Source organism: Eulemur rufifrons, chromosome 18, assembly GCF_041146395.1.
Source record: "Eulemur rufifrons isolate Redbay chromosome 18, OSU_ERuf_1, whole genome shotgun sequence".
In the NCBI taxonomy this organism is placed as follows: domain Eukaryota; kingdom Metazoa; phylum Chordata; class Mammalia; order Primates; family Lemuridae; genus Eulemur; species Eulemur rufifrons.
In genome coordinates this window covers 54829040-54842586 of record NC_091000.1, presented here as the reverse complement: position 1 = coordinate 54842586, position 13547 = coordinate 54829040, and the positions used below count along the sequence as shown (strand labels likewise).

Genomic DNA, 13547 nt, shown 5'->3' with positions numbered 1-13547 from the left:
AAACTGTAATTTGGAGTTATCCATAATCTCTCTTTTACCTGCTGGTAATTGAATGTACAACTTTGATGTTATCTCTATGAATTGTTCAAACTATCCACGTGCCTTTTTTTATTTGTTAGAATTTTTCTTTGGGTGGCAGTTGTCATTTTTGGTTTCTTCAATTTAAGTAGTTTTTGAAAACTCTAAGGTTTTCTTTAGAATGTTTTTAGACAAATGATATGTGTTCATAACTGAAAAATTCAAACAATATAGAAAAGAATAAAGATAACTACATGAAGTTTTTTAGTTGTCTTTATGAAATAATCACCATGAGTGAGATTCACTCAAAAATATTCCTGCATGTGTACAGGGAGAAGGCCTGGTTGACAAATAGCTTCCTATTAATGAATAGTACTATACATGCTGGGTTTTTTGAAAAATGATTGAGTTTAATATAACATCAATTTAAGAAAAAGAAGCCAAAGTGAAATAAAATTGCTGAACATAAAATATTTCTTCATTCCAAGAAATATTAGTTTTTTAAAAATTCCCTAAAAGGTTGAGAAAAGGTATTATAACAATAAGAAGTTGGAATCATTCTAACTTTAAAAAAAAAACTTGTTTCAATTTTAGATGATATTGATTGATACCCTGCTATGAAATCAGAAAAAAGTAAATTACATTACACTTTAGCCTACCTCCCCTTTTCTTCTCAGGAAAAGGGTTTTTGTTAGGGTTTTCTTTTTACTTAGTGTGCAGAGATTTTACTAATTATTTTCTATAACCATATTCCCTTGCTCTCACCTCTATATTAATGTGGATTTACTATTCTCTACAGTTTTTCTTACCTTAGTTCTTTTTATCCTAACTTCTTTATTTTGATTTGTCACCCTGTTGGGTGTATTTTAATATCAAGTGTTTTTTTTCCAGGAGAGTCTCAGAGATGTCAGATTCTTTACGTTTTAGAAAATTGCTTTTCTTTCTTCCCACCCCACCTTATAGTTGGAGCCTTTATGGTCTCCTTAAATTCCAACTCCTAAGGATGATATCAAATCTCTTTAATCTCCCCCCCATCATCCTCCATTGAGACCCCTCGAACCAGTCTGAATTGATTACTATTTATAAGCTGAGCTTTTTTTTTTTTTTTTTTTCCCCAATACAGCATCTTGCTCTGTCGCCCAGGCTAGAGGGCAGTGATGCCATCATAGCTCGGAGCAAACTCAAACTCCTGGGCTCAAGCCATCCTCCTGTCTCAGCCCTACTCACCTTCTAGCTGGGACTGTAAGCATGTGCCACCACACCTGGCTAATTTTAAAATTTTTTGTGGAGACAGGGTCTCAAACACCTGGCCTCAAGTGGTCCTCCTGCCTCGGCCTCTCAAACTGCTAGGATTATAGGTGTCAGCTACCGTGCCCGGCCGTAACTTGAACTTTTGAAGTATTAATTTAAATGATGTTTATTGACCCAGGGTCATTTTGGTTTTCAGTTTATTATGCTTTCAGGGACAAAGCTGGGGAAGGTTTATTTGTGGAACAACATGAAAGAGAACAGTAGCGAACTACGCACACTGTTCTGGATCTTTGTCATGTGATACGCCTTAAAGATGCTTCCATATCAGTACATAAAGATCTCTTCTTTCTCTTTAATGACTGTCTAATAAACAGTCGACTGAACGAATGTCCCATGTTTAATTAAGCACCATCGAAGATCATTTAGGTGACTTTTATTATTTTATTATTGTATTGTTAGTGATGGGGTTGCAGGGAATAGATTTGTATCTATGCCATTTTTGAGTATAATCGGTAGGATCAATTTCTGGAAATAAAATTTCTGTATCAAAGGATATCTACCAGTTGTTTTTATATGAAATAATTTATAGACACAAAAAGCCGTATAACTTATATGTAAGGAATAAAGAATTAAGGCAAATATGCGTGTACCTGCCACCTAGTGTAAGAAACAGAGCACTTCTAATGTTTTGGACCTCCCAATGTGCGCCTCAGTAGTTACTCCCCGTCTTCTCCCTGCTGGGGTAGACAGCATTCTGAATTTTGTATTTCTTATTCCCTTGCTTTTTGTTAGAGTTAATACTGTATTTCGGAAACCCTAAACATTAAGTTTTACCTGTTTTTGTACTGGTTTTAAATTGTATCATCGCCGCTTGTGTGAATACTTGGTGAAAATTCATTGAGCCGTGTCCCAATAAAGACATCGAACGCTCACCAGCCACTCAAAAGCCCCCTGGGTCTGCTTCTTGTCACAGCCTCCATCCCTTTTTCCCCAGAGTAGCTGCCTGCTTTTGTGACTTACAAAACTATCAATTTTTTTTTTACTTGTTTTTGAATTTTATGTAAATGGAATCATTTGGTCTGGCTTCTTTTGCTCAACATAATGTTTGTGAGGTGCGTCCACATTGTAATGTGTAGTTGTAGTTCATTCTCATTGCTGTGCAGCGTGCCAGTGTTTGACTATATGACTTAGGTATCCATTCTACTTGTTGATGAACTTTTGAGTTGTTAGCTTTTTTCTATTACAAACAATGTTTCTTTGAACTTTTTTTTTTTTTGAGACAGAGTCTCGCTCTGTTGCCTGGTCTAGAGTGCCGTGGCATCAGCCTAGTTCATAGCAACCTCAAACTCCTGGGCTCAAGCTATCTTCCTGCCTCAGCCTCCCAAATAGCTGAGACTACAGGTGTGCATCACCACGCCCAGCTAATTTTTCCATTTTTAGTTGTCCGGCTAATTTCTTTTTATTTTTAGTAGAGACAGGGTCTTGCTCTTGCTGAGCTGGTCTTGAACTCCTGACCTCAAGGGATCCTCCCACCTCAGCCTTCCAGAGTGCTAGGATTACAGGCATGAGCCACCATACCTAGCCTGAACATTTTTCAATACTTCTGCTAGGGCACATGTACAAGGGTCTCTCTAGAAAATATATCAAGGTTAGAATTGCTGGGCATATCATATGTATCTTTGGTTATACAAGATAATGCAAATTGTGCATTTTAAACTATTCATATTTTGTCACGTTGCTGTCTATAGTTGTTATATTCCTTTATATTTCCACCAGAAACATCTTATGAGAGTACCTGTCTCTGTACACTCTCACTTTTACAGTATTTTATCAAAACATTTTTTTCTTTGCTTGTCTAATAGGTGAAAAGGGGTATCTTATTGAAGGTAAATTGACACTTAAGATTATATTTTATAAGTAAACCTAATTAAAACTTGGTTTTGTTTTTGCAGCCTGAGACCTCAGATCATTGTTCCCTCCCAGAGGATCTAGTGAGTATTTCTGCATAGTCTGGATTGGGGTTAATTGTGCCTTCAATAAGTACTGTAATTTACTTACAGTTTTATCAGTTTCTTTCTCTTTATTTCGTTGCTGATCAAAGACTTTTTAATGTAAAGTAACTATATTATGAAAAGGCTAGCAATAGCAGTATTGTGGGTGATCGCACCCCCACAACTTAAAAAAAAAAGGTAAAATGGTATTGCTTTACATTAAAAGGAAATAAACAGGAAGACAGTGCTCCCCTGCCTTGCTTGAGGGATCAGACTTGCTATACTTGTTTTTCAAGGATGACTTTGTGACCTCTTCTCCACTTGACTCCTTCTAAGAAAAGAACAAGAGGGCCACAATTTGGTTGTCTTGGCCTGGATTCAGCTGCAGGAGTGTTTCTGTGCATTCTGACCTCAGCCTGACTGCTCTGTCCTGGCCGTGCCCAGATGCGAGGGGGGAACAGTACCCCAGCTGGCAAGGCCTCCTCACATTTCCTGCATCTTTATAAAGCTTTGCTACCTGAGTTAACAAACTCCATGTGCCGTGTAACCAGAGCCAGTGACTGTTTCAGAAAGCGATTTTTAAAATTCTGGGTTTCTGAGTCGCTAAAATTCTGAGTCATTCTAATTTTGAGTGATTTAGGATTATGAATTTGAGGTTTTTCTAGATGTGTGAAACTCAGGGTCTATGATGGATTTTCAGGCAGAGGGAGAATTGACACCTGGCAAATCTACTTTGAATCCATTCTGTCATATGAAGAGGTGTGTGTATGTATATGTGTGTGTATATACACATTTTTAATAATTATACCCTCAAACCACAGTAAAGTGGTGGCCCAAATAATTTCTGGATTTAGCATAGAAAGGCTGAGATTATATAAAGGAAAAATAACTTTAAATACAGTTGCAGTACTAATTGTTCTGTCCCTAATATTGAGACTGTTTTGTACCCAGAAGGATACAAACTTTAGGACAGAGGCCATATACATGGGAGATAAGAACTTAAAATATTTGGAAGAGTCCCTAGATATTCATCTGCCAGTTACTTATTTTTATGTTCAGTTAAGAAAAAGTCAGGAACAGGTCTATACCATAATCATTTACCTTTTTTTTTTATTCCTATGGATTATAGGGTCACTTTTAAAGCAGTTTCTAAATTTCAAGTGTGTGTGTAGGTTTCCTAGGGCTGCTGTAACAAGTTACCACAACCTGGTTGGCGTGAAACAACAGAAATGTATTCTCCCGCAGTTCTGGAGGCCAGAAGTCCAAAATCAGGGTGTTGGCAGGGCTGTGCTCCCTCTGGAGGCTCCAGGGAGGATCCTCCCTTGTCTCTTCCAGCTTCTGGTGGTCGCCAGCAATCCTTGGCCTTCTTTGGCCTTCCTTGGCTTGTAGACTTACCACTCCGATCTCTGCCTCCGTCATCACGTGGCCACCTTCCCTGTGTGTCTTCCCTGACTCTATGTCTCTTCTTTTCTTATAAGGACACCAGTCATAGTGAATTTAGGGCTCTCTCAGTTCCAGAATGACCTCATCCTAACTAATTACATCTGCACAGATTTTATTTCCAAGTCACATTCTGAGGTTCCAGGTGGGCATGGATTTTTGGGAACACTAATCCAGCACACTGGGTATTTGATTAAATATGTTAAATGGATTGACTACATAAAGTATCATTTCTTCAGTGACATATGTATTAAAGATGACAGTGGGATTTTTGATGGCATATCGACAGAATTCTAGCCAGGTGTCCAGGAATGGTGACTAGCAAGAGTAAATGCTAATTTATTAGTCACTGTTTTGAGTTTCTCCCATGCCAATGCAGAGGATGGGTTGGAATGCCCTCAGGTGGGCTTGTAGGGAAAAGAAAGACTAGAGGCTGGGTGGGTGGCTCGCGCCTATATTCCTAGCATTCTGGGAGGCCGAGGCAGGAGGATCGCTTGAGGTCAAGAGTTCGAGACCAGCCTGAGCAAGAGCAAGACCCTATCTCTACTAAAAAAACAGAAAAAAAAAAAAAATAGCCGGGCAACTAAAAATAGAAAAAAATTAGCTGGGTGTGGTAGCATTTGCCTGTAGTTCCAGCTACTCAGGAGGCTGAGGCAGGAAGATCGCTGAAGCCCAGGAGTTTGAGGTTGCTGTGAGCTGGGCTGATGCCACAGCACTCTAGCCTGGGCAACAGAGCAAGACTCTGTCTCCAAAAATAAAAATAAAAAAGACTAGGACTAGGTGGCAAGATGGCAGGACCTCTCTTGGGTCTTGACTCAGTTTGTCCACTCTGCTATGTAACCCAGGAAATAGAAAAGAATAGGAAGAGGCAGGTTCATGTTTTTTAAGGCACCAACCTTCTGCCCTCTACATGGTACAATCAGAGTGTCAGGGCAGTTTACTCTTTCCTAGGGACTGAGCTAGGAAGGGGCTTGGTAGGGGCAGACCTGGTGTGTTCAGGAAGGAGCTGGAGCTCCCTTTCTTTTCGGATAGTGTAGGCTGGTCAAGGATAGCCAAACCTAGGACAAGCCTTGAGAACAAAGGATGCAGACTCAAATACCTTCAGGGAGGTATTTGTGAGGCAGCTGGCAGTAATTTATAGGAGGTATAAGGGCTTGTAGTAAACTGAAAAATGCTTGCCCCCATTTGAACTCTGAAATCTAAAGACCAAAGAAAATGCATTTCCAAGCCAGATTTACCCTGTAGACTTCAAGTTTGCAAACTTCTGCTTGATGGCAAATGGCATTTACCTGGAGCCTTGGAGACCTGTCTACAGAGGAGGTCCCTGAGCTCAAGGTTCCCTGTGACAGATTCTTAGAATTCCTGGAGCATATGTTTAACATTGTGCTTAAAAAGGCTTTCTATCTACCATGAGCTTTGTGGCCATGTCACTTCAGAAGCCATGTAGATTTTATTTTTATTGCAATAGTTAGCCATCATGGGGGTGCTGTGATCCAGTGACTCCATATGTTAAACCAACTCTGGAACATGATCACATATTTGAAGACTGAAAATAGCTTATTCTGTTCAGTTCTACATTTGGCATCTTACTTTGATGGTTGCAGTGTAGTTTGCTCTCTGAAAGCTTTGTGGTAGCGCTTGGCAAAAATCAGTAATCCTTGACCACTGCTCAGTTATGCCCACTTTCTCAATTTCAACTGTCTTGAAATCCTAAGTAAAAGGTGGGGGTGCGTGGGGGGGGCTGGAAGATAGATGATTGCCAAGAAGAGATCTATTTCCCATGTCAGGCTTAAACCTAGGCTCAAGGTATAGTAAATGGACACACCTTTAAGACTTAGCTGGCATTGGGTGGGGGACGAGTGGAGGAGGCTATTGATGTACATCGGAAAGAATTCTGCCTAGGAAACATTCTCTCCAGGTATTATCAGCCCATTTTCATTTCAAAATCTGTGTGTGCAGAATTGTTAAGATTGAGAGGGAAAAAGCACAATAAGAGGGTTAATTAAAGATGAATGAAATGAAGAGAATCCTGTCCTTGGCGGAATCTACATGTACACTTCTTGTCTGTTCTTCTCCCTCTTCTGCTCGGCCCCTCACAGCGAGTGTCGGAAGTTTCCAACCATTGGTGGTACTCCATGCTCATCCTACCTCCTTTGCTGAAAGACAGCGTGGCAGCACCCCTGCTCTCTGCCTACTACCCCGACTGCGTCGGCATGAGCCCCTCCTGCACCAGCACAAACCGTGCCGCCGCCGGCAGCAATGCCAGCCCAGGGAAGCTGGAGCACTCCAAGGCAGCCCCCTCTGTGCTGGGTGAGAGCCATTCTAGTACTCCTTCCCTTCCATTCTCCTCCCGTCCCTGGAAATGTGGGTGAGCAAAATGCAAAAGATTTTTTTTAATGTAAGCAGCCTGTGACATAAAGCACATTGTTTTTTCATGGATTTGGTCATCCTGTGGATCAGTCATATCGTTTGTATATAGCGTGCAGTTAATTTTTCCCTCATGAATCTGGAAGGCCTGCAACACTTACTCATGAATTACCTATAGGGTTTAATGAGTGTTTATTTGAAAATTGGACAGCTGTCTCATTTAATGATAACATGAGCTCTGACTTATCAGGAAACAGTTTTGAACTACATGAGCAGTCCTTTTTTCTCTGAGTTTCTCTGCCGCTAGTTATGTCATTGGTGATCTCAGCAAAATGATCTACTCTTGAAAAAATTTGAAACCTCAGGTCAGGGCAGGCATGCTGTTGACTATTTACTGTTAAAGAAATCTTAAAATTCTCCATTAGAATCTTGGTGTAGAAGCAAGAATTCTGGATTTTCTAATGCCTGTACATGAACAAACTACATTTTTGATGGTGCAAATAGATTTTTGCATTGTGGCCCTGTCTTAAGGTTTTTAATAACACTGAGCCCTCTTAAAATGTAGTTGTGGAAATCAAAGCTGAAGTGGTAATTCCCAGAGTTAATGAAGGTGTACTGAAACAGGCACTCAAATACCATTGGTGAGAGTGTACATTTATGAAAGATGATCTGGCAGTGTGCATCAAAAACCTTAAAATAGACTCTTTGACCCAGCACTGCTATTTCTAGGAATTTGTCCTAAATAAATAATCAAAAGTAAATCTAAGGATTTATGTACAAAGAAATTTGTTTTGGCATTGTTTGTAATAGTGAAATAATTGGATAAAATTTAAATGCCTAGCACTAGGGGAATGGTTAAAAAATAAGAAAATATATAGCCATTGAAATCATAGTTGGTGACATGGGAAAATGATACAAGAAATTTTAAAAAGTAGGTTAGAAAACACTTTTGTAGCAATTTTCTAATATCTATTGTTAATATCTAATATAGATATAGCAGATATCATCATAATATTCTCTATTCATAGCAACAGAAATAAGGGTAGAGTATACCCTTAAATGTAACCCCACCACTTGAACCAAAGTTAAGGATTAGTGATTGTTATTTGTTTCTGTGAACGTATTTTATAATCAGAAAAATGCCATAAAAGTTAACTTTTAAAATATATCTCATGGGAAGTTGGTGTTCGGTAGGTATAGAGTTCCAGTCTTGCAAGATGAAAAAGTTCTAGAGATCTGTTGCACAGCAATTTGAATATACTTAACACAACCAAATAGTACACTTAAAAATGGTAAAGATGGTAAATTTTATGGTATGTGGTTTTTTGCCTACAATGAAAAATTAATTTTTTTTCCATACTACAGAAATTAAAATTGTAGATGACTTGTGAAGAAAGAATGGGGAAAAAATATTTAATTCATGTGTATTTTGACCAACTTGGATGGAGGAAGCAGAGAGATTTATGTAGGATAGACTGCAGGGTTTGTCTAGGCTATCCTTTTTGTTCGTTTTTTCTCTTTAATTCTTCTGGATTTGGAAGTCACAGTTGCTCATCTGTGTGACCTGTCAGTTCCAGACATGAACCGGTACTTCCAGCCTTTCTACCAGCCCAATGAGTGTGGCAAAGCCCTCTGTGTGAGGCCAGATGTGATGGAACTGGATGAGCTCTATGAGTTTCCAGAATATTCTCGAGACCCCACCATGTACCTGGCTTTGAGAAACCTCATCCTCGCACTGTGGTATACTAACTGCAAAGTAAGTAAGGGCGCGTTAGGTAACACCACGTGGACAGAATGCTTTGTTGAAGGAGGGGAACTGCTTTATCCAGGGATGGAACCTTTAGATCATGTTTTCTCAGCCTTGGCACTATTAACCTTTTGAACAGATAATTCTCTGTGGTGGCGGCTGCCCTACGCATTGTAAGGTGTTTAACAACACCCAGATATGTCTCTAGACATTTCCAAATAGGGGCCGAGTCAACCCTTGTTGAGAACCACCACGTTAGACTACACAGAATCAGAATGCTGACTCTGTAGTGAGTGAGTATAAGGTACGAAGTTGGTTCAAAGAGTTCGTGTAGCAACGCCAGAAGGAAAAAAGAAAAATCAGGGCCGGGCGCGGTGGCTCACGCCTGTAATCCTAGCACTCTGGGAGGCCGAGGTGGGCGGATTGTTTGAGCTCAGGAGTTTGAGATCAGCCTGAGCAAGAGCGAGACCCCATCTCTACCAAAAAAATAGAAAGAAATTATGGACAGCTAAAAATATATATAGAAAAAATTAGCCGGGCATGGTGGCACATGCCTGTAGTCCCAGCTACTCGGGAGGCTGAGACAGGAGGATTGCTTGAGCCTAGGAGTTTGAGGTTGCTGTGAGCTAGGCTGACGCCACGGCACTCTAGCCTGGGCAACAGAGTGAGACTCTGTCTCAAAAAAAAAAAAAAGAAAAATCAAAGAATGGATTATAAACATTTGAGGGCAGGGACTAAGTTTTATTCTCCTCAGTGTCCTCAAGCAACCAAGACCAGTGCTTTTCTCTCTGTTGGGACTAAATAAATGTTAGAAACATCACACAGCACCCACCTTGAAAAGGGTGAAGATAAATTGGGGGGCAGAGTGAGAATACTAGCTTTAAAAAAAAAAAACAAAAAACAAAGACTTAACCCTAGGATTTTTTTGATTTATTAATTTCTTTAGCAGTTGAGTCACTGCTGAATGCAGAATGTTATGCAAGAGTGACAAAGTAGTCTTGATTAAAAAAAGATAGTCCAACTTCACTGTGCTATTTCACTGGATTAGAATCCAGTATAAGCTCTTTTTGCTACAAGGGGTCTGGTCATCATCTGTGGCACATGTATCTTGCTCTGTAAACCTGTATCTTGCTCTTGCTCTGTAATCCTACCTTGCCCCACCTCAATAAATTTCACCTTGTGCTTGCAAAAAAAAAAAAAAAAAAAAAAATCCAGTATGAGATGAGATGACCTGATTAAGTTATGGCTGTTAGTGCAATTATATGAATTCTATGCAGGTGAGTTGGTTGGGCAAGGTACAAATACTCATTTTCTGCCCAGCAGGCTTGAAGTAGGTACTCAATAAATGTTTACTGAATTGAACGAATCATGTTCAGAATTTCCTATAAATAAGTTACAAAGATGTACTTTTCAGAAAGAGCCTTGGATTCATTTTTCTTCACATTTCCTTTTATTTGACATTGAAATTTGACTTATATAGGGGAGAATGTTATAGAAAAAGTCCTCAACTTGTCAGTCTGGATCTATCTTAGTTTTGAATAAGAAACTAGAATTTATTATGTATACTTAATACTCTAGTGGAAAGACATATATTTGCTTTTAAAAAATCAAAGATGTTGAATTTTTTTTAAAACTTCACGAATACAAACCAATTTATTCTGCAGCAACTGAAGCCAACAGTTGTACTTGTTATTTCTTAACTACTTCTGGTATATAGTCATCTGCCTGTGTTTGATCAGGTTCTAGTGGAGCTGGGGGTTGGTGACAGGAATAGAGGAGAGGCCTGGGGTGAGGGGAGCCCCTTGGGGCCTGTTCTAACTTCCTGACACTGGGCTGAAGCACTGGCTTCATGACTCTTGAGTCTTTGAAACAGACCAAGGCCTTGCCAAAGCTGGGTCAGCAGAGAAAGGCAACATCTTTTTTTCCCTTTAGGTTCTTAAATCAGCCCCCCCACATCTTATCAGTCATGAGAATCCAGCTTTTCCTGCTGCCAGTACAAGCGGCAGCCTGGATTCTGTAGTGGCCTTCGTTGAGTGGGGATTGTGATGTGCTGTGCCCCCACGCTCCTTGCAGCAGTCGTTCTTGGTGAGGGGAAACTCACGTGATAAACTATAAATTGCCGTGTCTTCCTTTTGTCCCTTTTTTCTTCTTTTCCCCCACTGGGCAAACCTCCCTTTGTTGTTACTATCTTAGTGATAAATGGTAGATTTGAATTGTCCTGAGAGTTATTTTTTCATGTGATAAAATACACATAACATAAAATTTACCATTTTTTTTACCATTATAAATGTACAATTTAGTGGCAGTAAGTACATATACAGTATTGTAAAACCATTGCCACTCTTTGGTTCCAGAATTTTTTCATTGTCCAAGAGGAAACCGCATACTCATTAAGTAGTCACTTCCCATTTTCCCCCACTCCCAGCCCCGGGCAACCACTAATCTACTTTCCTTCTCTATAGATTTGCCTATTCAGGATATTTCCAATAAATGGAATCGTATGTGGCCTTTTGTGACTGGCTTCTTTCACTTAGCATAATGTTTTCACTTCCATGTGGTAGCATGTGTCAGAACTTCATTCACTTTTAATATTCCATTGTATGGATATATCACATTTTTTTATCCATTCATCTACGGATGGACATCTGAATTGTTTCCACCTTTTGGCTGTTTCAATACTGCTGCAGTGAACGTTTTGTTTGACTACCTATTTTCAGTTCTTTTGGGCATATACCTACAAGTGGGATTACTGGGTCATATGGTAATTTTATGTTTAACTTGAGGAACCAAGAGACTTTTATTTATGGTGTACAACATGTGTTGAAATATATATACATTGTGGAATGGCTAAATCAAGCTAATTAACATATGCATTACCTCACATGCTTATTTTTTGTGGTGAGAACACTTAAAATCTTAGCAATTTTCAAGTATGCAGTACATTGTTATTAACTATAGTCACCATGTTGTACAATCTCTCTCTCTCTCTTTTTTTTTTAAGACAGAGTCTCACTCTGTCACCTTGGGTAGAATGCAGTGGTGTCATCATAGCTCACTGCAACCTCAAACTCCTGAGCTCAAGTGATCCTTCTTCCTCATCCTCCTGAGTAGCTAGGACTATAGGCATGCCACAGTGCCTGGGTAATTTTTCTATTTTTAGTAGAGATGGAGTCTTACTCTTGCTTAGGCTGGTCTCAAACTCCTGAGCTCAAGCGATCCTCCTGCCTTGGCCTTCCAGAGTGCTAGGATAATAGGTGTGAGCCATCTTAGCCAGCCACAATAGATCTCTTGAAATTATTCCGCCTGTCTAAGCTGAAATTTTGTGTCCTTCAACCAACATCGCCCCAAACCCACCCCCTTAACCCTTGGTAACACCCATTCTACTCTCTGCTTCTGTGAGTTTGACTTTTTTTAGATGTCACGTATGAGTGAGATCATGCGGTGTTTGTCTTCCTGTCTGGTTTATTTCGGTAAATATGATATCTTCCAGATTCACCCATGTTGTCACAAATGACAGGATTTTTTTTAAAGGCTGAATAGTATTCCATTATGTATATATACCACATTTTCTTTATTAATCCATCAATGGACACTTAGGTTGATTCCATATCTTGGCTATTGTGAGTAATGCTACAGTGAGCATGGGAGTGCAGGTATCTCTTCAACACACTGACTTCATTTCCTTTGAATATATACGTAGCAGTGGAGTTGCTGGATCTTATGGTAGTTCTATTTTTAATTTTTTGAGGAACCTCCATACCGTTTTCCGTAATGGCTGTACTAATGTTTATTCCCACCAATGGCACACAAGGATTTCGTTTTCTCTCCAATACTTGTTACCTTTTGTCTTTTTGGTAATAGCTATTGTAACAGATGTGAGGTGATATTTAATTGTGGTTTTAATTTGCATTTCCTTGGTAGTAATGTTGAGCATTTTTTTATATACAGTTGGCCCTTGATATCTATGGGTTCCACATCTCAAATATTTGGGAAAAAAATGGATTGTTGCATCTGTACTAACCATGTACAGCCTTTCTTCTTGTCATTATTCCCTAAAGAATACAATGTATCAACTATTTACATTGTATAATATTAAGTATTTTAAGTAATCTAGAGATGACTTAAAGTATATGGGAGGTTGTGCATGGGTTATATGCAAATACTATGGTATTGTACATAAGGGACTTGAGCATCTGTGGATTCTGGTCTCCTCAGGGGCGTCTGGAACCAGTCCCTCACGGATACCGAGGGATGACTGTAACTGTTGGCCATTCATATGTCATCTTTTGAGGAATGTCTATTCAGATCCTTTGCCCATTTTTTAATTAGGTTATTTGTTTTCTTGCTATTGAGTTGTTTGAGTTCCATGAGTTTTTTTGTTTGTTTGTTTGTTTTTTAACAGTTTGTTTTCATTTCCAAACACAGGAAGCTCTTACTCCTCAGAAATGTATTCCTCACATCATTGTCCGGGGTCTCGTGCGCATTCGATGCGTTCAGGAAGTAGAGAGGATACTTTATTTTATGACAAGAAAAGGTCTCATCAACACAGGAGTTCTCAACGTGGGAGCCGACCAGTATCTTCTCCCTAAAGACTACCACAACGTAGGTGACTGTAGCTTTAGTGATAGCACTGCCATTGGTCAAGACAAATGCTAGTCTCTTGCCGTTAATAATACTAGTAAAAGTCAACACAAAACTTATCAAAACAAGGCTTTTGTGGAAATGTGTTTCTC

The 13547-nt window shown here is 39.4% G+C and overlaps 1 protein-coding gene across 3 annotated transcripts in view; it reads left to right on the top strand.

Moving 5' to 3' along the window:
- Nucleotides 1-13547, top strand: part of KDM1B (lysine demethylase 1B) — a 51219-nt gene that overhangs the window by 16533 nt on the left and 21139 nt on the right. For all 3 annotated transcript variants that reach the window (XM_069492878.1, XM_069492879.1, XM_069492880.1), the window contains 4 exons: nt 3222-3260; nt 6800-7010; nt 8639-8823; nt 13240-13416. In XM_069492878.1, the coding sequence (XP_069348979.1) occupies nt 3222-3260; nt 6800-7010; nt 8639-8823; nt 13240-13416 (612 nt within the window). The remainder of the gene's footprint in view (nt 1-3221; nt 3261-6799; nt 7011-8638; nt 8824-13239; nt 13417-13547) is intronic.